The sequence below is a fragment of the Grampus griseus genome (assembly GCF_964374135.1).
Source record: "Grampus griseus genome assembly, chromosome: 18".
NCBI lineage: Eukaryota > Metazoa > Chordata > Mammalia > Artiodactyla > Delphinidae > Grampus > Grampus griseus.
Window position 1 is genome coordinate 26507202 of NC_139012.1, and position 24954 is coordinate 26532155.

Below are 24954 nucleotides of genomic sequence, written 5' to 3' on the forward strand. Positions count from 1 at the left end.
ATTCTAGGTGTACTTAAGAGGAAGACTCAAATAATAATGGGGCTTCCCTGGTGGCGCAGTGGTTAAGAATCTGCCTGTCAATGCAGGGGACACACGTTCGAGCCCTGGTCCTGGGAGATCCCACATGCCGCAGAGCAACTAAGCCCGTGCGCCACAACTACTGAGCCTGAGCTCTAGAGCCCCCGAGCCACAACTACTGAGCCCACGTGCCACAGCTACTGAAGCCCACGTGCCTAGAGCCCGTGCTCCACAACAAGAGAAGCCACTGTAATGAGAAGCCCGCACACCGCAATGAAAAGTAGCTCCCGCTCGCCGCAACCAGAGAAAGCCCACGTGCAGCAACGAACACCCAATGCAGCCAAAAACAAACAAATAAATAGTTATAAAAAAAATGATTGGATGGAGTTTGAAGATATATATGCATATATCTATATGTTGCATGTATACATATATTACATATTTATACATACACACATATTTACAAAGTCTCCTATATAAACTGCCACAGATGATGATAGGTGTAAATCTCAGTTTCCAGAAGAATCAAATATGTAACATTATTAAAATCATCTGTCAGTGAAATGATGTGATAATCTGTCAAAATAATTTAAAATGGGCTAAGGAGAGAAGATGGAGTGTCAATGAAATAAAATTGACCAGGAGTTGATTACTGTTAAAACTGGATGACAGGACTTCCATGGTGGGGCAGTGGTTGAGAGTCCGCCTGCCGATGCAGGGGACACGGGGTCGTGCCCCGGTCCGGGAAGATCCCACATGCCGCGGAGCGGTTGGGCCGGTGAGCCATGGCCGCTGAGCCTGTGCGTCCAAAGCCTGTGCTCCGCCACGGGAGAGGCCACAACAGTGAGGCCCGCGTACCGCAAAAAACAAAAACAAAAACAAAAGCAAAACCTGGATGACAGGAAAGATTATACTTTTTTCTGCTTTTGGATACATTAAAATTTTTTCCATAACAAAAAACATTTTAAAAAATATACTAAGGTAGGGAGACCCAGAAAACAAAAAGATCCCTGGGGGGCCTAATAGACTGGCTAGAATACAAGTTCCATGAAGGCAAAGACCTTGCCCGTCTTGTTTACATCTGTATCTCCAGGGCCTAGAGCAGTTCATACCCACACAGTAGGCTCTCAGTGTGTATTTGTTGAAGGAATGAACGCTGGAGAACAAAAACCATAACCTAAGTGAGTCTGACAGCTTAGACTGAGAGCCAAGGTTCCTGGGGATCATCTTTTATGCTACATATGATATCTCCCTAGCTACTGTAAGGAAAAAGAGCTCGAGAAAACCATCCCAAGAGAGAGCAGAGCAGATTCACAAACTTCACTTTGGTATTCCATGAGAAGTAGGTATTTACAATGGTAATATGCATTTGATCCCTAGAAAGCTTCTCTGGGGACTCTGTCATATCATTCCATGCCATTGCTTTTTAAAAAACAAATATTTATTGTGGAGATGTCTTTGTCTTGTCTTCAAGCCAAGAATTAGAAGAAAACTATGTATACCCTATCCTCTCCTTCCCTCTCTTATGGCTAATACTACTATGGCTAATAGAAGACACGGAAGGAATAAACAGTCTTTTGAAGAAGGTTCATCTCTACATTTTGCTCTTATTTCCTTAGTAGCCTTAGGACAAAACTGTCTATTACAAAAGTAATGATGTAGAACCTTAATTAGGGTTTTTGAAATTCAAGCCCACTCTTATGGGGGGCAGAAACTGAGCAGAGGAAAACGACCAATAACACTGAAACAACAGACATCAAGTACAATTAAATGCCCACATGAGGCACCCTCTAAAGTTTTAAAGCTGCACTGTTCAGTACCATAGCCACTAGCAATGTGTGGCTACTGAGCATTTGTGATGCAGCTTGTCTGAATTGAGATGACCTGTAAGTGTAAAAATACACGCCAGATTTCAAAGACTTAGTAACAACAACATAGTAAAATATCTCAATTATTTTTATATTAATTGCACAGTGAAGTGAAAATATTGTGGATAAGTTACAGAAAATATATCATTAAAAGTAATTTCACTTTTTTTTACTTTTTGAAAAAGTAACCACTAGAAAACTTAAAATTACATATGTGGCTCACACTATATTTTTATTGCACAGCATTTTTTTTTTTTGTTTAGTAATTTTCCTCTCCTTACGTGGAATAAAATAAAGAGCTCAGGGTATTAATAGCACAACTCCTAGTCTTCTTTCTCTGTACTGTTTTGGGTCCCTTCTATAAAAGTACTGCTATAGGAGTCGTTATAAGCAATTATAGGTATAAATGGAGTGCCCACTGAAGAACTGGTGATTGTCCCACAAACTCTTTTTTTACTAGAAGTGCTCTGAACTTATTAAGGGGGAAATGATAGAATGTCCTCTGATCCCAATTTACACTATCAGCAATTGCTGAAGTGTTTCCTCTTAAATTACCTAAAGATATACCTTACCACAGCAAGCATTATTTTTCTTTCCAAGTCATCAGTGCCTAGTCTCAGATGAGAAAACTGTATTCCCTTTATTAACATGCTCTTGATTCACTTTTTTTTTTTAAATAAATTTATTTACTTTTGGCTGCTTTGGGTCTTCTTTGCTGCGCGCGGGCTTTCTCTAGCTGCGGCAAGCGGAGGCTACTCTCCGTTGCAGTGTGCATGCTTCTCCTTGTGGCTCACGGGCTCTAGAGCGCAGCCTCAGTAGTTGTAGTGCACGGGCTTAGTCGCTCTGGGGCATGTCGGATCTTCCCGGACCAGGGCTCGAATCCATGTCCCCTGCATTGGTGGGCGGATTCTTAACCACAGCGCCACCAGGGAAGTCCAGCTCTTGATTCACTTCTAGCGAAATAAAAATCCTGGCATTATTATGTTAAAAGTGATTTGCCTCCCTTCTGTTTTTATTTAAAAATTCCCAAATTTAATTAAGCTTTTTCTTTTAAAAGAAGTATGTACATATGTTCATGTTTTCAATTCATCCTGTCATACTCAAAAACTTTTCAATGGTTGTGTATCATATTTTAAATAAAATCTAGTTCAAAAATCTTAATGTGGCTCTTGTTTACCTAATTTGACCTACAGCCATGTTTCCCCCTAACTTGATACCCTCCTACCTCTCTGGCTTTCTTTAAGAGCCTAGCTCTTCCTTACCTCTGGAACACCCCACAAGCTATTATGTCTGCCTTGAATATTCCTGTCTCTATTTTGTTTCACATGGCTAACTTCTACTCATTACTCCCTTTCTTAACCATTTAAACACTATATTCTAAGAGAAGCCATGCTTGAGTCTTTCCAGTCTAAATTGTTATAATGGTTCATATTTCTATTTTCTTTCATAATACCTAATATAATTTGTATTAAAATTTAATTACAAAAATTAAAAAAAATTTTCCTATATGATTTTCCGTTAAATGTCTCCCTTTCTAAATTAGGCTATAAGCTCCATAGGGCAGACACCATGCCTTGTTTGTCCATACTGTATTCTCAGCAAGTAGTAGTATATCTGAAACAGAGCCGACCTTCAGTAAACATTCGTTGAGTGATGAATTGGAAAGACCCAACAGAGTACAAGAGTTGCAAACATGAGAAAAGGAAGTAACTGATGAAACAAGGTACTAAAGAGGCCACAGGGGATAAAGTATATGTGCATTAAAAAATAAAACGATAGGGGCTAAATCAATGATGGCCATAGAAAGTCAAAGGTTTGTTAGAATGTATGTCCTGAGAGACATCATATTAAATGAAGGTGGCTAAGGATGGTTTCAAAGAAGTAATTGGGCCAGAAGGGACGGTTAGATTTTATTAACTATAATTTAAAAAATATTTATAAAAATAGAATGAATCAGATGACTTGTGTCATAGGTTAGGTTCTCTAGGAAGTAGATGTTGAGGTGGAGTTAGAAGTACAAAAGGTTTACTGGAGGATAGCATTTGCGAAAGAGAAAGGGAGAAAGTAGGATTAGGCAGGGGGAGGCATCAGACTGCCATGCAGGCCTGAAAAAGCCTCTGTCATCCTAATGTTGACATTAGGTCCTTATACTATGCCTTACTCAATCTTTAGTTGAGGATGGGCATGGGAGAGAGGGGTAGCCCTGAAAATAGTGTAACTTCAGCTTGGAAGCTGAGGTGAACCCAGAAGAAGTTAATGACTGAAGGCTGTCAGCTAACTACATGCCTTCGGCAGTGAGTCCTTTCTCAAAAGTAGATCTGAGCAAAGTACCTGTGACTGCGACACAGGATGCCAATTCAACCCAAATTAATCTATAAATTCAATAAAGGATCCTTTTTTTTTTTTGCTAAGCTCAACAATCTTGTTCTAGGAAGTATTTAGTAGACCAAGGGTTCACAGTTAGCTAAGTCAAATTTGAAAGACAAGAGCAAAGGGGAGGGATTTTTCACTATTACATATTAAGACAGTCTATAAGACAATGGTAAATAAAAACAACATGGTACTGGCGTCATCATGGACAAAGAGACCAACTGAAAAAGAGGTCAGAACCAGAGCCATACATAAATGGAAATATGAATATATGATAAAGGTGGCATTGAAAATCAATAGGGAAGGGAGAGACTGTTCAGTAGAATTATAGAGAAGAATTGGCTTGCTGTTTGGAGAAAAAATAGGCTAGATCCCCACCTTACACCAAATAAAGGCATGTATTCCAGAGAGAATATAGACCTAAACGTGATTCTCGGGACAGAGTACTGACTATACAAGAGAAGAAAAAATACAGAATATGTTTGTGATGTTGAAATACAGGCTAAGTGTTTAATCAAGACCCCCAAAGCACCACTGAGAGTAATAAGACTGTCTCCACCAGCTAGGTGAGAGAACTGGAAGAACCTAAGGAGGAGTTAAGTATACTCTAGAGAATATTCCTAGGATCAGGGCAGCTAAGTAAACTATAAGGAGATGTAGGCCTACTGGGAGGTATATCATTATGACTTGCCTATCGAAAATATTTCCCCTGTCTCTACTTCCTTCTTATATCCTTCAACAAACATTTCTGAGTTCCACACACTGTGCTACATGCAGAAAGAACAAACAGGAATCAACTTGAGTCCTAGTCCTTAAAGAGCTCATAATCTAGTTAGACAGACAGATGAAAAACTAAATAAGACGTTTTAACTCCTATTCTACAGGTAAGAGCCAAGAGGCAACAACCTTTGCCTAGGGCATCTGGTATTTGAGCTATAAGGAAAGTCATTCCAGGCAAAAGGAACAGCGCTAACAAAGTCACAGGGCTTTGAAGGAACATGGTATGTTGGAAAATGTTAAGGAGGTAACCTAATAATGGACATTCTGAAATGTTTGTTACTGAATACATAAAGTAGTCTATGGGGGTTGTTTTAGTCTTTTCTTAGTTGCACTGCTTATCACATTAGCTAATTATCACCTCTGAAGACAAAGCCAAAGAAGATGAAGCACTGAAGTGATGAGGGATAAATGATAATAGTTAAGAAAGAGAATCATGCTAGGAAGCACTGATGACTAGTCGTGGAGTGATAACAAGCACTGTAACTAAGGATTTAGAGGTGGAAGAGATTGCTATCAGCTACATTGTTCAGGGAAGATTTCCTGGAATTGGCAGGGCTTCATTTGATCATTCAAAAAATTGAGAAATGACTGTATATATCAGGGGCTGTGCATGGAACAGGAGATTCAAAACCATAGTCTACTAATGAACAGATAATCAGATAATTGCAAAAATAAAGCAATGAGTGTTACAATAGATGCAAGCACAGGCTGATGTCATAAAACCTCAGAGGGACTCCTGCTTTAGAGCAGGGAAGTCAAGGATGGTTTTCTAAAGGTGATGCTGTATGCACTGAATTTAATGGACGGGTAGGATTCAAGTGTAAGGGAGGGAAACACATTTTGCAATGGATCAGTTTAGTGAGAGAACACACCTCTTTCAAGGAGCATGAAATAGTTCAGGGTGGCTGAAGCGAAGGCTGAAAGGCAGTGAAAGAAGTTTCTAAGGCATATAGGAAGAGTTTGATTTTAAAAGGTCCTTTACAGATGTTAAAGAATGTAGATTTTTTATCCTGAAGACAACGTGGAAGTTGATGAAGATTTTAAGCAGGGAACTAACATGATTAGATCCAAATTTTACAATAACTGCTATTAAAGGCAATGATGATGAAGGCAACTGAAGATGAACTGATAAGAAAGCAGCTAAGAGGCAGAGAAATTAAAAGCCTGTTACTATTGTTTAGGAAAAATAAGGAAGGATTCAAAAATACAGTAGTAGTGGTACTGAGAGAGAAGGATGGGCAAGGTTTGAATAGCCAGAGAAAGAAGTAAGTGGAAGCATTCCCTGTGGAAATGATGTGAATAAATGTTTGGAGGAGGGAAAGGTGAGCAAATCTGTTTCCGTGGATTATATAGCATTTAACAGAAGAATGATGATTAGCTGGAGTGCAGAGCCAGAGTTACCCAACAGTTGGTGATGAGGTTGAAAACTGGTGGAGTCAGTCCGCGGCAAGGTTATTAAACAGGCAGGCTAAACAATTAGGATTTTACATTTTCCCTAGCAATATTAAATTTATAAATCATTTTTTTATTGTGGTAAAATATACAAAAATTTACCATTTTAACCTTTTTTTTTTTTTTTTTTTGTGGTACACGGGCCTCTCACTGTTGCGGCCTCTCCTGTTGCGGAGCAGAGGCTCCGGACGCGCAGGCCCAGCGGCCACGGCTCATGGGCCCAGCCGCTCCGCGGCATGTGGGATCTTCCCGGACTGGGGCACAAACCCGTGTCCCCTGCATCGGCAGGCGGACTCTCAACCACTGAGCCACCAGGGAAGCCCTCACTTTAACCATTTTTAAGTGTACAGTTCACAACACTCACATTATTGTGCAACCATCAACACCGCCTATCTCTAGAACTTTCTCATCAACCCAAACTGAAATTCTTTACTCATTAAAAAATAGCTCCCCATTCTCCCCTACCCCTCTTGCCCCTGGCAACTAAGTGATAACAAGTTGATAAAAATTCTATTTTTCTGTCTCTAGGGGTTTGGCCACTCCAGGTACCTCACATAAGTGGAAACACAGAATAGCTGCCCTTTTGCATCCAGCTTATTTCACTTAGCTAAATCACTTGTTAATTAACACCTGGTTAATCAGTAGCAGCCTTCTAATTTGCATACTGCTTTATATGCTATATTTTAAAACAAATGTCAAGCTTTTCTGACTTTATCAAATCTTTTCCACTTAGTGCTTAAGGACACTTCACTCTAGCAAATTATAAACTCAGAGTTCTTAACAATTTAGTCTACCACTGTGTCTGCCATAAAAAGCTTTTTATTGTTCTACTTTAAATGTCTATATTGTGAATTATTTTCATTACAGTTAACAGGCACTAGACTTTTTGTAAAATTCCACCTAGTACCTTAATGGAAGTAAATAATAGCAAATAGAACAACTGAGGCAGGAATCAAACTTATTTGACCACCCAGGAAAAAGGAAGTTACTTTATTTAGGATGCTGATATGAAGGCTCTCTTTTGATATTATGTAATTTCCCTATCTGGGGCTGAATCGGCTCTAAACGGAGGGAATTAAAAACACTAACACTAAAAAAACACAAACCCCCCCCCCAAAACCACAAACACTCATCTCCTTTCTGGCTGGGGAAAAGTCCGAAAGTTTCAGATGTTTTGAAACTATTTCAGAACTGTCAAGGGTTGAAGGAATCCCTAGGTCATTAGTGCTCTGCCCATGCATGAAGTCGAGTAATTCTGGACAAGACTTAACTAAGCCTCTGGCAGTCTCAGCGCGTTATATTAGACCAGCCCGTTCTTCCCAATCTTGTCCACAGCACATGCAGAATATAGTACTGCAGGACCCTGAGGTAAACGGAGGAGGCAGCACAGCGCAGCACACCTGTAATCCCCAGGTCGCCTGCATCCCGCCACATCCGAGTGGACGCTCTCAGAGGAGCGCTCCCGTCGGTCGTTCCAGCCGATGCGCCACGCCGTCAGTTACAGAGGACGGGCTGGGGTTTCCGCCGATTCTGAAATCAGCGGCCTTTCCCTCCTTGCAAAAAAAAAAAAGCCTTTATTTCTTAAGAGAATCAAGGCGCGAAAAAGCAAAGGGCCCTCAAACCACGCAAAGACGCAAAACTCGCCGAACTTGCCTAGCGCGCTCTCCGCAGATCTTACGTCTCTTCCCAGCAGGCTCCGGGAGTCACCGCGACACTTCAACAATTCTCGCGAGATTTATCGGCAGCCATCTTCTTGGGGGTGCTGGGAGCCGGGAAGACCCCCCGAACCGTTCCCATTCAGCTGCCCTTCGTCTTCGCTTTTTTCACTTTTGCCTCTTCTGCGTTGCCAGCCAGCACCTGGTCTCAAAGCTGAGAGAAAGCCCGGGTCTAGGAGCGTGTCGCGCTCTGGTCCAGGAAGATTCGCTGGGGTGGAGAGAAGGGGGAGGGCCCGGGCAAACAGTCGCTGCCTCAGCCGGGGCCGGGGTCCGGGGAGGGGAAGTTCCTGGCACCCCGTGGACTAGCGGCCTGCGGCCGTGACCCCGGAGCTGTTGGCCCATCGGGGCTCGCGGGAGCCTGCCACCGGCGCCTCCCACCGCGGCCCACGCGGGCGGCGCGCGGAGGAGGGGGCGGGGGCAGCGGCGGCTGTAGCGACCGCGACCTGGGCGGGCGAACTAGTGTGACGGGCCTCTGGGCCGCTGTGGATGGTTTCTAAAATGATCATTGAAAACTTCGAGGCCCTCAAGTCCTGGCTCAGCAAGACTCTCGAGCCCATGTGAGTATCCGGGGGCTATTTCCTTGCAGGGGTGGAAGTGGGAGATAGGTGGCCTCACGGTTGCCTCAAGTGCCTTCCGTGGAGGCCGAAGCGGTGAACGCAGGTCCCAGGGCTCTGTGTTTTCTCGTCCTCTACCACCCTCGTTCCCAGGTTCAGAATACGCCTGGGAGCCTGAGCTGACCTTTACCTTATCGCTGAGTTGGTTCTTAAACCAATGTCTCTTCCTCTTGTTTTCCCGTTATTTGTAGACCGACCCCAACAACCTACACACACAACTCGTATTTGCCCAGGGCCCCCAGATCAATTTCTTCTGGTGAATCCGAGCATAATCCGCTGTCCACTAGACTATTTTTGTTTCTTTAAATGAGGTGAATAGCCCTTATTACGGATTAGAACAGTTCTTGTCTCAGCCACTCACGTTTTACCTACATACAATCCCTGAAAGAAAGGCCATGTCTCCCATGTGCTGTCTGGCTCATCAGCACCTCTGTTAACTGAAGATGTAACAGGTGCTAAGGTGCCCAGTAAAATTCCCCTTTCCCACCTACACGTTTCTTAGGTTGGAGGAAGAAAATGCAATCTATCCATATGGACTATTTAGCAGTTTTAAGTAGGTTTCTATAGGTGGACTCTGTGCATGTGTGTGTTTGAGGGGGTTCAGAGTGCTGAAATGCATTAGATTGGAAAAATTGAGTGTTTTAAGGATTTATCTTTTAATACACGCAAAATATGGGCCAAGTGTTTTATCAAAATTGGTTGATTTACAATAAACAGCTTAAAATACAATGGGGAATATCCATTCATTTAATAAATTTATTAGGCTCCTTCTATGTACTGTGGGAGGGTCAGGGCTAAAGTTTTTAAATTCCAAAATCAGTAAGACATAATAAACAAGTAAATAAGGTAATTTCAGGTAATAAGAGTAATGATGATTGTAACAGTAGAGAATCATGTAAAAGAGTGATTAGAAGTCCTCTCAGAGGAGGTGACATTTGAGCAACACCTAAGGAACAGAAGGAACTATCTGTGTAAAAGTCTGGAGAGAGAATGCTCCTTACAGAAGGAACAGCGAGTGCAAAGCCTCTGTAGTGGAAATGATCACGGTGTGATCTGGGAAGAGAAAGCAGGCAGTTGTGGCTGCAGGGAACCTTGTGATGGGGGAGAGGATGGAAGGTTGTGAAGTTTGAGAAGTATGCAGGGGCCAAATCATGTAGGATCTTCTAGGCTGTGGTCAAGAGCTAGGATTTAATTTAAACTATAATGGGAAGACATTAGATGATTTAAAGCAGGCAGGGATTGATTTGATTTTGTTTTAACTCTGCCTGCTTCGTGGAGGTTAAGGGGTCAAGAAGAGAAGTAAGGAGACCATTCTGAAGGACGTTGTAGGCAGAGCTGTAGATAGTTTGCATTAGAGTGATAGTGGAGACAGAACTGAATATGTTTAATGAATAGATCTGGTAGAACTTGCTGATCGATTGGGTGTGAGAGATAAGGGAAAGGGAAGTCAAGGGTGATAACTAAGAAGTTAGCCTAAGCAACTGAATCCGTGTTGGAGAGAACAGGTTGAGGGGAGAAGAGTAGGTTGGTTGGTTTTGATCATTAAGTGTAAGGTATTATATACCTAAGTGAGATGTCAAATAAGTAGTTGGTTATGAGTCTAGAACTCAGGCCAGGACTAGAAATATTTGGAGTCATGCAGATAGTGTTTAAAGCCGTGAGACTGGGAAGTTTCTGAGGAAGAATGTGTAGATAGGGAAGCGAAGAGAGTCCAGGTCTGAGGTAGGAAGAAAATTGGGATACATGTCACTAATGAAAGAAATGTATGACAAAAGAGGAGGGTTGTCAACTTGATGTGATACTGCATAATGGATGAAAAAGGTGGAGGCAGATTAGTGGCCCTTAGGTTTGTCAAGGTAGAAGTCATTGGTGAACTAAGTGAAAAGTTTCACTGGAGTAGGGTGATATGGATAGAAGCCTTGTTTAAGTGGATTGGAGAGAGGGAGTAGGCAGGAGTGTAGTAATAGTGGTTGAGAGGGAGAACCCTGGAGCCAGAATGGCTGCCTTTGAATTCTGCCTCTGCCACTTAACCAGCTGTATGATACTAGGTAAGTTACTTAGCTCAGTGCCTCCTTCCTCATGTCTAAAATGGGGAAAATAATGAGTATGTGTTAAGAAAATCTTTGAACACTGCCTGGTTTGTAATTAGCACTCAATAAGTGTTCGGTGAACAGAAAACTTAGAAGAATGTTTTGAGTTAAAATAGCATTCCCGGGGCTTCCCTGGTGGCGCAGTGGTTGAGAGTCTGCCTGCCGATGCAGGGGACACGGGGTCGTGCCCCGGTCCGGGAAGATCCCACATGCCGTGGAGCGGCTGGGCCCATGAGCCATGGCCGCTGAGCCTGCGCGTCTGGAGCCTGTGCTCCGCAGTGGGAGAGGCCACAACAGTGAGAGGCCCGCGTACCGCAAAAAACAAAAAAAAAAATTAGCATTCCCTTTTTTAAGCATTCAATTCTCAAATTACTTATCAGCTTTATTACCATTTCCTTTTTTTTTCACTAATTGAAGATTATAGCTACTTTGCTTGTAATTTTTCTTGAGTTTTAATAAAGCATCTTCGGGTATCATATAGCCTACTCAGATGACTGTAGCAGTGCAGTCATTACTGCTGGAATAAAGCACTACTTGTAGAACCTAGACAGTGATAGGAGCTGGGATTGGTCCTTTTATAATGTACACTACTGTGGTAAAAATGAGCCCTTATCCAAGTTCCTGTCCCTTTAATTGCATTTCAGGTGAATACTTTTTTTTTTTTTTAACAAGCCTGCATCTGACGTTAATTTATTTATTTTTGCTGTGTTGGGTCTTCGTTTCTGTGCACGGGCTTTCTCTAGTTGCGGCAAGTGGGGGCCACTATTCATCACAGTGCTTGGGCCTCTCACTATCGCGGCCTCTTTTGTTGCGGAGCACAGGCTCCGAACACGCAGGCTCAGTAGTTGTGGCTCACGGGCCCAGTTGCTCCACAGCATGTGGGATCCTCCCAGACCAGGGCTCGAACCTGTGTCCCCTGCATTAGCAGGCAGACTCTCAATCACTGCGCCACCAGGGAAGCCCCTCAGGTGCATTCTTTTAGATGACTTTTAACGCTGATTACAGTTATTTAAGATCTATGGTTTCTAACCTTGGTTTTGTGAAACTTGAAGATGTATTTGTTATCTAAAGAGATTTTTTTGCTTTACTTCGTAATTGCCATATAGCACCTATTTGAGGCAGGACCATATGAAGCACAAAGGATAAGACAGAACTCGAAACGTGTATAGAACTTTTTTAGCTATTTGTGCTAGTAAAGTATCTGATGGTTTTGGACTTGCCTCGTAGTTTAAATGTATTAATTCAGCACATATTTATTGAGCACTTAATCTACTCTGTGCTAAGCACTGTGTTAGATATTGGGGAAATAGTAGGAAACATGACATGAAATGACCATCTTCATATTGTTTACCGCTTAGCACGGAAGACCGATGGTGAACAAGTAACCATAAGACTAGTGAGTGTTATAAATCCAGAATGCTGTCAAAGTATATGTCTGGGAGGTCAAGAAAGGCTTTCCTGGCATGATAATATTTCATCTCAACCGGGATGGATGAAGAGCAGTTTGCTGGGGCAAAAGGATGGGAATGGAGAGCTGTGACAGCAAGGTTTTAGAGGACAGATGGTATGAAGGCCCTAAAATAAAGGGAAAAAGAGGTGTCTTGGAGGAATTGAAAGAAACTGAAAAAAGAGCCAGTGGATAGCTCCAGAGAGAGGAGCCAGATCGCACGAGACTCTTGAGTCATTTTAAGGATTTGGGATGTCATTGAAGGGTAGTGGGAAGCCAATGAAGGGTTTTAGGGGAGGAAAGTTTTCATATGGACATTAAGAAAAAAAAAAAAGTCAACCTGGTTGCAGTTTCAACATGAAATAAAAGTTGGTAAATCTGTATTTTATTTGATTATAAGGTCTGTAGGTATATCAGATTCTGAGTTTTTTCCATAATTTATTGAAAATATAGGTGTTAAAATTGTCATCTTGAAATACTTGATGTTTTTGTTCTCCCAAACATTTGCTTAGTCATGCATGCTAATAATAAAATTAGATGTTGGTCTTCCCTTTTACATTGATTTCTTTTTCATAATGTGCAGTCCTGGAAAAGAATTAAGCTATCTTCTTTCGATGTTTTTTTTGTTTTTTTAAACAGAAGAGGTTTTCTGCTGTATTTTAAAACTTTTTCTGAGTTTACACATCACTGAATGTGGTGATTTAATAAAATCATGGATTATTTTTAGTTTAGGGGAAACCTCAAAACCTAATCAAACCCCTTAATTTTTCAGAAAATAAAATTGAGAGACAGATGGACTTAATGATGTGCCCAGATTTTGTTGAGTTTAGTAGTAAAGAACAAAACGCCTAGTTTTGTGCTCCTGCTACTATGTAGTGCTGTGGAGGTAGCATTGTGTAGTGGAAAGAGAACATTTTTGTGTCCACATAGACCAGTGTTCACATCTCAGCTCTGCCACTTATTAACTGAGTAATCTAGGCAAATGAACCTCCCTTTTCCTTGTTGGTGTGATAGGGAGAATTATACTTGTTTCTTTCTGTAGTTGAAAGGATTAAATGAGACATTTTAAAGAGCCTAGCCCTTCCCTCCTTTCTTAAATACCGGATTGATTAAACACAAATAGGTTACATTACTATTATTGCTACCATTAACATTTGAACACATTGTTAAAGTTTTGTATTTCAAGTTCTGTGAGGTAAATACTGTACCTCCATTTTGCAAGTGATGACCCCGAGGCACTAGAGCATGAAGTTGAGATACTTGCCCAGAGTCACAGCTTTTACATGTGACTAAACAGTGATTTAAACTCAAGTTTTTGACTCTGGAGCCTTGTTCTTAATTTACTACAACACAATACAATGTATTGTTTCCTATTACTCTGTGTGTGTGTATATACACTTTTTTTTTTTTTTTTTTTGCGGTACGTGGGCCTCTCACTGCTGTGGCCTCTCCCGTTGCGGAGCACAGGCTCCGGGCGCGCAGGCTCAGTGGCCGTGGCTCACGGGCGCAGCCGCTCCGCGGCATGTGGGATCCTCCCGGACCGGGGCACGAACGCCTGTCCCCTGCATCGGCAGGCAGACTCTCAACTACTGCGCCACCAGGGAAGCCCTATACACTTTTTTACTATTACATTTTTGGAGTAGTAGCTGCTATTGTAAAGGAACAAAGTTCTAAAGCATCATGGTTATCAGTGCTTTAGAGTTTAAGAAAGAAACCTAGAGTTTTTGTAGTCTTTTCCTCTTCACCCACGCTTGTTATTAAACCTTTCTTACCACATTAAAATTTATTTTTGTTCCAGTTTTACAAGAAGAGCTGAAAGGTGATCTTGTTATTTCTGAACTTTATACCTGTTTCCCTCCCTTGATCTTTTTTTTTCTACAGACTCCTTTGGGCACAGAGTCAGTCTCCCATTCCTTAAGGAAGAAAAGTTTAGCAACAATAGCAAAAAATAAAACAAAAAGTTAAATCATACTTCTAGTCACTTTGCTAGCTTTCTTTTCCTGTCAGTGTTAAATCTTGAAACAGTAGTCAGCCTTTAATTTTTCACTCATTTGCCCCAGCCATTTACTTCTTAATGCCTGTAATATAGTTTCTTGCTACTTGTATTCAACCAAAATTGCTTACCTCAATGTTACCAATGAATTTGTTTATTAAATGTAAATACTTTGTATAAATTTTAATTCTTTGACCTCTGTATATAACATTAGACAGTGTTGATAGCTGTCTTTTTCTTTTTTTTAAACTTCTCATGCCTTGGATCCATAATATTTTGGTTCTCTTCTCAAATCATTCCTATCTCCTTAAGTTCTTTTTCTTGCCTTTGAATTGTATTATTCTTAGTTCTGTTCCCAAGACTTTTTTTTCTTAATCATTCTACTCCTGCTCCCTCATTCACATTCATTCCTATGGATGGTTTCCATTGTAATACGTGCCTGTGGTTTTTAAAAACTTTGTGTGTGTGTTGTAGATGCTTTGAAAGTTTGATTAAAGACTGTTTTCCCCAGGATATTGCATATACACATTTGCATTTGAATTTTAGAGCTTTTCCAACACGTACCTGTATGCATTTATTTTTCACACAATTATGTTTAGGCTTAACCACTTCAAAGTTTTAAGCTCTTAACTCCGATTGCTAGCTCTGTACCTGATCCTCTCATCTGAACTTCAAACTATTGTATGTTTCTGAAAATAAAAAGTTCACTTATTTCCATTTCATTTCTCCAAATTATCTGGGCTTGAAGTTTCATTTTTTTGGCTTCTCCTCCCTTCATTTCTTTTCTCCCATTCGAGTTGGTCATTGGGTTCTGTCTCTTTCTTTTAATAATTCTTACTAATGACAGTGCTCAGTAGGGGACTCTTCACTCCTTATCTAAACCATTGCAGTTTGTTTCCTAACAGACCTCCCTATCTCCAGTCTTTTTCTCTCTTCCAGTTCTTCTGGCCTGGATGCCCAACTTGTTTATATCCTATTGTTAGATCAAAATCTTCAGGACTCCTAAGTAATTAATTGCATACTTTTTAACTTGGTTTTCAGGACTCTAATGTCTGTTTCAAATTATCTTTCCAGTTTATATCTTCCTACTTTTTATGTAAGTCTTAATTTCAGCAAAACTGAACTTTACATTCTGATTCTTTATCACATTGGTCATACTGTCCTTTTCCCCTCAACTTTAAGTAGAAGGTAAGTGCTTCTACTTCATTGAGTGCTATTTGCTAATGCTTGTGCATTCATTGTATGTGAGCTAGGTTCTGTTATACCAATTTTAAGGATGAAGAAGTTGACTCTTAGGAAGATTAAGTAATACACTTCATTCATAGCTTATAAATGATAGAGACAGGATTAAAAACAAGACACTTATATTCCAGAGCTTTGTTGTGCATTATCATGTACTGCCTTTCTCCGTTTCTTTTTTATATGTTGAAATCAAAGGTCAAGTGTGATTCCAGTTCTTCCAGAAAGCCATTTATCATCTATCCAGTTGGAAGCAGTGACTCTCCTCCATGACTCTCCTCTCCTAGCTCTAGTTTGTACTCATCACTTGCAAACTTGTTCAGTAGTTAATTCTTACTTGTTTTAAGGGTACTGTTAAGAGTCTAAGGTCCTTGAAAATAAACTCCAAATCTTAAGGTTAAGTGTTCTCCTGTTCTGTGTGAGCACCCAGCACAATGCCATGTGTGGGGTGTGCATCTGAGTTTCAAATGCATTAGTTGAAATTTCTATTTTGTGCACCCATGACTTAATAGAGAAGAGGCATTTCTGTGAAACTTTTATTTCAGAGAAGCAGATAAGTGAGCAATTTGAAGATTTACTAATCTCAGGGCCTGTTTTGCTTTATTTTTACCTTTCAGCAGTTTCAAATTTACTAAAGCTTAAGTGATTTTTTTAAGGGGGAAAGGACACTGAAGAGTATTAACATTTACTCATTAAAGTATTAGTGAATGCTGCTGTATGCTAGATTGCGCACCTCCATGGAGCTGCACAAAAAATTATGTATGGTAATTCTAGTCTGATGAATTTTACAGCTGGTAGAAGAGTTTTTCTGTAATTAATTATTGGCTAAAATATTTTTCATGACCTTCATTACCACATTTTACTGCTGCAACCTTAGTTGGGTTTTCCATCTGAGTGATGAGTAGTTAAAATGCATTTAGCATTTTCTGTCTATTTTAGCAATTCCTTTTCTTTGGCTTACAGTCTTTTCAAATGAATTATTTTACATGCATAAATCAAGATATAGGGATAGTATTATGAACAAAATGGAAAATAAGATATTACAGTGTTTGGTGTGTACATATTGAGAATGAATAACTCAAACTTGAGCTAAATGTAGGCTTCTAGGAATTTTTTTTCTTCCTCCTGCTTCCTTAGTCCCAGAGAATAGAGAATGAGTGAAACGAGTGGATGGTAAATGCTTCCTACTAGACTTACTCACTACCCTCCTACCACCTTGTTTCTGTGGGAAAATCCTTTTCAGTTTACAGATTGTAACTTCTGAAATAGGTAAAAGTTTATTTTTAACTTAGGGTTATATTTAGTATTTTGTGTGTATATGAAACAATGGAGTATGTTGGAGATATGTTACTCATTGGTTCTCACTGCGATATTTTGCTTATGTAAAAGCAAATATGTTTATATATATTTTTCTCTTTTTTTATATAACTGGTTTCATACTTGGAGGTCATTCAATATAATACATAAGAGACTTGCCCCCTTTTTAACGGTTGCATGGCATTTTAATGTAACGTGTGTACCATAATTTATTTAACCAGCCTTTATTGATTTACTGAAAAAATAGTACTATGGTGTATATATCTATCATGTGTCAATTTATACTTAACATAAACATTAGTTGCATAAGGTTTTTTTTGGCAGATTCTTTTTTATTTTTTAAAATTTTAATTTATTTATTAATTTTATTTATTTTTGGCTGTGTTGGGTCTTCGTTTCTGTGCAAGGGCTTTCTCTAGTTGCGGCAAGCAGGGGCCACTCTTCATCGCAGTGCTTGGGCCTCTCACTATCGCGGCCTCTCTTGTTGGGAGCACAGGCTCCAGACGTGCAGGCTCAGTAGTTGTGGCTCACGGGCCTAGTTGCTCCGCGGCATGTGGCATCTTCCCAGACCAGGGCTCGAACCTGTGTCCCCTGCATTGGCAGGCAGATTCTCAACCACTGCACCACCAGGGAAGCTCAGTTGCATAAGTTTTGACAGTTATATATGCCTATGTAATCACCGTATAAAACAGGATCTAGAACATTCTCTGGAACATTCTCTTGTGCCTCTTTCTGGGTTTTTCTTTCCCTCTCCAACAAAGGCATCTACTTTCTAACTTTGGCATTATGAATGTGGCTGCTATGAATATTCTTATTCAAGTCTTTGTGGAAATATTTTTTTTGGGTAAATACCTAGGAGGATATTTGCTAGATCATAGGGTAGATAGATGTATGTTTTCTATTATAAGAAACTGCCTAATTGTTGCTACCTGTGATTTATGAGAGTTCCAGTTGCTCCATATCCGCAGCAATATTTAGTATTGTCAAGGGTTTTTTTTTTGTTGTTTGTTTTTAAACCTTTAGAGTGAGTATAAAATGGCATCTTTCCTTTTTTGGACTGACAGTTTAATTCTCTTTATGGTTTTAATTTGCATTTTCCTGATGACTAATGCTATAGAGGACCTTTCCATGTGCTTATTGACTGTCATATCTTTTGTAAAGTATCTAAGTCTTGCTTATTTTTAAAATTGGGCTGTCTTTTATTGTTGACTTATAGGAGCTCTTTATTCATATACAATACATGTACTGCAGATTTTTTCCCCACTCTGTGACTTTTATACAGTAGTCTCCCCTTACCTGTGCTTTTGCTTTCTGTGGTTTCAGTTACCTGTGATGAGCTGCTGTTTGAAAATATTAAATGGAAAATTCCAGAAGTAAACAATTTATAAGTTTTAAATTGCATGCTGTTCTGAGTAGCATGATGAAATCTTGCACTGTCCTGCCCGAGATGTGAATTAATCCTTTGTCCAGCATATCCCACCTGTTAGTCACTTAGTAGCTGTCCTGGTTATCAGGTCAGCTCTCATGGTATTGCAGCGCTTGTGCTCAAGTAACCCTTACTTTACTTAACAATGACCACAACACGCGAGAGCAGTGACGCTGGCAGTGTGGATATACCAAAGAGAAGCCATAACGTGCTTCCTTTAAGCGAAAAGGTGAAAATTCTCGACTTGATAAGGAAAGAAAAAATTCAGTACTGAAGTTACTGAGATTTACAGTAAGAATGAATCTTCTGTGAGATTGTGAAGAAGGAAAAAAATTCTTTCTGGTTTTGCTGTCACACTTCAAACTGCAAAAAAGTTGCAGCAACAGTGTGTGATAAATGCTTAAGATGGAAAAGGCATTCAATTTGTACTAAAGTATTTTGAAAGGAGGAGAGAGAGACTACACTTACATAACTTTTATTCCAGTATATTGTTATAATTGTTCTATTTTATTATTGTTGTTAATCTCTTACTGTGACTAATTTACATATTAAACTTTATCATAGGTATATCTGTGTGGGAAAAAATGTAGTGTATATAGGGTGTATTTGTGGTTTCACTGGTTTCACACCCCCCCTCCCAGTGGGTGTCTTGAAACATATTTCCCCCATGGATAAGGGGGGACTATTGTATAATGATGTCATTTCGTGAGCAGAAATTTTTAATTTTTATTAAGTCCAATTTATTTTTCTTTTATGGTTAGTGCCCTTTGTGTCTAAGAAGGCTTTATCTCCTCCAACATCATAAAGATATTCTATGTTCTAGAAATTTTCTGCCTCTTGGTTTTATGTTTAGGTCTGTTCATCTCAAATGAATTAAAAAAAATGCATATGGAGGAGTTTGGGTTTTTTGAGCACAAGCCACCTGTTCTTACTTGGCCCTGCAGTAATCGTTTCTCAGTGCTAGACTCCGACATTTTGGTTTGTTTGGCCTAACTGTGTGTCTCTCAGACAAACGAACTTGCGTTTGGTATCAGTTTTGGTGAGCCAGCCCAGTAGTCTATTCCTGTGGCAGGTTGACCCTGGCCAGGAGCAGCCTCTTCCCTGAGTCCCCAGCAGCTGCCAAAGCTCATTTCGTTCAGAGGCACTCAGAAGGACTCCCAGACAAGCACTGGCTGCCCTGGCTCAAGGCTGTTTGGAGTCGAGAAACGAAAAACAAACAAACAAAAATGGATGTGGAATGAGATAGGGCTAAATGGCTCCTTTTTTTTCTTTAATAAGTATATTAAGTTTTCCAGAAATGGTTCCTAAAAAGACATTCCTTTTCCCATTGGGTGACTTGGCACGTTGGTTGATAATTAAGTTATGTATCAGTCTATTTCTGGATTCTGTCTTGGTCCAATGATATTTGGCATGTTGGTTGATGATTAACTATATATGAGTCTATTTCTGGACTCTATCTTCGTCCAGTGATATTTATTTATTATGATGCTTATACCACACTGTCTAAAGCCAACTGCCTTTATAATAAGTTTTAAAATCAGGTTATATAAGTCCTCCTAGTTTGTCCTTTTAAAAGATTGAGTTATGCTGGCTTCTTGGCATTTCCTTATAAAGATGAGAATCAGCCTTTCAGTTTCTGCAAGAAAGCCTGTGTGATTGTTGATAGGGATGTGTTGAATGTAGAGATCAATTTTAGAAGAAAGAACATCTTCATAATATTTAGTCTTCCAGTTGATGAATGTGGTAATCTCTCCATTTATTCAAGCTTAATTTCTCCTGGCAATGTTTTGTAGCTCTCCGTGTGGAGTCCTTGTAAATCTTTTGTTAGATTTTTTTTCGCTGGGTATGTGATGTTTTATAAAATCATTTTAAAATTTAATTTTTCAATTTTCTTTGTTATTTATAGAAATATGATTGATTTTTGCATATTGACCTTATTCTGCAACTTTCTAAGTACACTTATTAGTTATAGTAGCTATTTTATAGATTCTTTGGAATTTCTTTTACCAGTCATGTCATCTGTGATTAATGACAGTTTTACTTTCTGATTTTTTATGCCTTCATTTCTTACTGAACTGGTTAGGAACGACAGACAGTACAAGTTAAATTGATGTGGTAAGAGTGGACATTCTTGTTTTGTCTCAGTCTTTGGGGAGAGAGACTTAATGTTTTAGTATTAACTGATGTTAGTGCTAGATTGTTTTTTTTGGCCGTGTCAGGTCTTAGTTGCAGCACGCGGGATCTTTGTTGAGGCATGCGGGATCTTTTGTTTTGGCGTGCAGGCTTCTCTCTAGTTGTGGCCTGCGGGTTTTCTCTCTCTAGTTGTGTTGTGCGGGCTCTAGGGCGCATGGGCTCTTTAGTTGTGGCGTGCGAGCTCAGTCGTTGTGGTGTGCGGGCTTAGTTGCCCTGCAGCATGTGGGGTCTTAGTTCCCCGACCAGGGATCGAACCTGTGTCCCCTGCATTGGAAGGCAGATTCTTTACCACTGGACTACCAGGGAAGTCCTCAGTGCTAGATTTTTTTTTTTTTTTTTTTTGCGGTACGCAGGCCTCTCACTGTTGTGGCCTCTTCCGTTGCGGAGCACAGGCTCCGGACGCGCAGGCTTAGCGGGCATGGCTTACGGGCCTAGCCGCTCCGCGGCATGTGGGATCTTCCCGGACCGGGGCACGAACCCGTGTCCCTTGCATTGGCAGGTGGACTCTCAACCACAGCGCCAGCAGGGAATCCCTAGATGTTTTTTATAACTGCCTTTTAAATACCAGATTGAGGAAATTCTCTTTTATTCTTACTTTGCAGAGTGTTTTTGTCATGAAAAGGTATTGAATTTGTCAAATTCTTTTGTCTACATTTATTGAGATGATCATAGGGGTTTTCTCTCTTTTTCTGTTAATATCGTGTATTACATGGATTGGTTTTCAAATGTTAAGCCAGCCTTGCATTCGGGAGATAAACCCTGCTTGGTCATGATGTATTATCGTTTTCATACATATTACCGGATTTGATTTGCTAATATTTTGTTAAGAGGTTTTGGTTTTGTTTATGAGAGCTATCTGCATTTTATTTTTTCTTTAAAATGTTTGGTAGACTTCACTGATGAAGCCATCTGAAACTGAAGATTTTGTTGTGAAATGGACTTTTTATTACGAAATCAGTTTCTTTAATAGGTGTAGGTCTGTTTAGGTATTCTGTTTCTTCTTGTGTCACTTTTGGTAATTTATGTTTTTCAAGGATTTTCCTTTTAAGTTGCCAGATTTATTGACATAGAGTTGTTTCTGTTGTTGCCTTACTATTCATATAATGACTAGAATCTATTGTGATGCTCTCCCTCCCCTTTTAAAAATTATACCTGACGTTGGTAATATTACTCTTTTATTGACCAGTTTTGCTAAGTTTATCAATTTTATTCATCATTTCCAAGAACAGTATTAGCTTTGTTGATTGTTTTCTGTTTCAATATTATATTTTTATTATTTCCTTTTTTCCTACTTTGAATTTAGTTTGCTGGCCTTTCCCTCTTTATGTCATTGGTTTTGTATTTTTCTTTTAGTTTCAAAAGCTTGGAGCATGGAGGTAAAGCACAGGCAAGTATCCAGAATCTTGTTAATGCTGAGATTCCAGTTTTTATGAAAGGGAAAATCCTGATCATGCCCTCAAAACATTTGAAGCCAGTGGTGAACTGAATCAAACTAAAGCTTCTTACAAAGCCCAAACCATGTCAATTACAGAACAAGTGACTCCACTCTAGTGGCCTGACGAAAGGGCATGGCATTTACTGAAGGTAAATCTTATTTACTTCAGTCTCCATTCACCTCAGTGTTCTTTTACACAAAACGTTCAACATAAGATCAAATAACAAGGAACACAAAATAGTAAGAAAATAAGATCCACATGAGAAGAAATAGTCAATGGAAACATACCCAGAGATGACTCAAATAATAGAATTATTAGTCAAGGACTTTAAAATAACTATGATAAAAATGCTAAAGAATTTATTTGAACATGTGGACAGCATGCATAAAGATATGGGGAACTTCAGCTAATACACGGAAGCTATTAAAAAGAGCTTAATGGAAAAACCTAGAAATGAAAACTGTAATAGAAATAAAGAATTCTGCTTTGCAACAGACTGGACACCATAGAGGAAAAAAACAGCCGTGAACTTGAATGTAGGAAAATAGAAAATATCCAAACCGGAAACAAAGGGACAAAAGTAATTTTAAGATACATCTGAGATCTGTAGGATAGTATCAAGTAATCTAAAATACAAGTTACTGAAGTCTTAGAAAAAGGAAAGAAAAATGAGGCAGAAAAAATGTTGGAAGACATAATGACCAAGGACTTTCCAAAACTGATGAAAGACATCAGAACATAGATCCAAATTGGCAAAACCAAACAGGATAAAATACACACACACACACACACACACACACACACACACACACACACACACACACACACACACACAGCCTTAAGCATATTGTAGTCAAACTGCTGACCAAATAAAAAGAATCTTAAAAGTAGCCAAAGGGAGAAAAAAAGACAGATACAGGAAAACAAAGACTTAAATGGTCGCTAATTTCTCTTCATAATCATTGGAGGACAGTGGCAATAGAACAATATCATAAAACAACTAAGTGTACAACCACTCAACACTTACCAACTAAAAACACAAGAGTAGTTCTGCAAGCAAGGAAGGAGAAGTAGAAGAGATCTACCAAGGCACTCCCAGCTTTCAGCTAGCAAAGTCTGAGAGTAGAACAGGAGGGCTGAGCAAAACTCCTCTTAGGCATTCCAGGCCTTCACAGAGAATTGGGTGGTTACCCTACAAAAGAAAAGGGAAGGAGCAACAAAACAACTGCTTTGCCTATATTCTCCATTTATTAATTTTCCACTGCTTACTGGCAGTTTAAAAGTTGATACGGAAAAAAAAACCCCAAATCTTGAAGTCAGTTATTATAAATAAAAAACATTTGAATGATGTCAAGTCCTGCATATAAGCACTAATAGCAGTTCAGCAGATCATTTGTTGCTCTTTTTAATATAGTTTAAGTGCAAGAAGTATTTTGAAACCTATAACTTAACCTTTTTAGGGCATTTTAAAAAGAAATTATCAGTGTGACTCTTGTTATTTTTATATATTTTCTTTAATGATAGCTGAAGTACTTATTTTACATTTTCAAAACGTTTAATTTTTTATAACAACAGACTGTGAAAGAGATATATCTTATTTTGAAAACTGTTTTATAAACTTGTACTTACCAGGCTGTGAAAGTTTTTCAAGAACTTTCTCAAATTGGATTGTGTTAAAGTTTTTTTTTTTAATTAATTAATTAATTTATGACTGTGTTGGGTCTTTGTTGCTGGGGGTGGGCTTCCTCTAATTGAGTGGGGGCTACTCTTCGCTGCGGTGTGAGGGCTTCTTATTGCAGTGGCTTCTCTTGTTGCGGAGCATGGGCTCTAGGCGCATGGGTTTCAGTAGTTGTGGCACATGGGCTCAGTAGTTGTGGCTCGCGGGCTCTAGAGCACAGGCTCAGTAGTTGTGGCGCACGGGCTTAGTTGCTCCGCGGCATGTGGGATCTTCCCAGACCAGGGCTTGAACCTGTGTCCCCTGCATTGGCAGGTGAATTCTTAACCACTGTGCCACCGGGGAAGTCCCTGTGTTAAAGTTTTGAAGCTCCTGATGACATTGAGTGCCCCAAATTGGATGAATAGTTATGTTCTATGAGGAATTATGACCGTTCATTATGGGTAGGAAAAGGTTTTTGACTCCAGCTAGCCTTTGTTGGTTTCAAATTAAAAAGATTTTATTACCATGTTGAAGTGTTTGGACATTTTGGGGACTAGATTATGGGATACTGGGAAGGTTAATTAAAGTAGCAGAGTAACTTGGTCACATCTCTTTTTAAGAATGAAACTATGGTGTTTAGAGATTTGATTAAGTTGTAACATTTTGGAGACAAGGAAGATTAAATCGTTTTTTAATTCTAGTTTTAAGAGTGAGTTGTAAAATGCCTAAATTTGGGCTTTGGCAGGAGGTAGGAAGAGAGAGGTAATATACTTAGAACATATGTACTGGATATATATGAGGGCCATTGAAGCAGTCAGAATATGGAAGAAAAAGCAACTAGGAAGGACTTGTCAGAATGCTTGTGAGCTTTTTTATTGACCTTTTTTGGTATCTGTGACAGCTTTTTAAACTGTTGGCATACCTTTGTATTTGTAATAATTGGGTTTGACCTAAACTGAGAATTTTTTTTGTGTGAGTTTCGGTTGATATGCCCCTGACTTAGTATGCTATTACATACTGTGATAATTAGTAGATACTTCTCAACCAGTGTGATTGGTTCTAGGGAAAAGGTAGACATAGTTACCTAGTCTGAAACAGACGAGCACACCAGTAGTAACATTTGAACAGTGGTAGAAATATGTGCAGATCTTAAGGTCTGGCAATTCAGAAAAATTATGTAAAGTGTTTCTACCTAGTAGAATTTAGTTATTCTTTATCCTTCCCAGAGGCTCAAACTTTGCTCATGAGTGTTCAGAAAAGGGAATTATATGGCTTTTGAAAAAGACCTAGAGGAAAAAAATTTTTTTTCAGATTACATACTGAATTATTTTTAAGTTCA

The 24954-nt window shown here is 39.5% G+C and overlaps 1 protein-coding gene across 6 annotated transcripts in view; it reads left to right on the forward strand.

Annotated features, from left to right (window-relative positions):
* The first annotated feature begins 8269 nt into the window (after positions 1 to 8269).
* Positions 8270 to 24954, forward strand: part of RBM26 (RNA binding motif protein 26) — a 76529-nt gene continuing 59844 nt past the window's right edge. For all 6 annotated transcript variants that reach the window (XM_082675336.1, XM_082675331.1, XM_082675334.1 and 3 more), the window contains exon 1: positions 8270 to 8760. In XM_082675336.1, the coding sequence (XP_082531462.1) occupies positions 8690 to 8760 (71 nt within the window). In that variant the 5' untranslated portion in view covers positions 8270 to 8689. The remainder of the gene's footprint in view (positions 8761 to 24954) is intronic.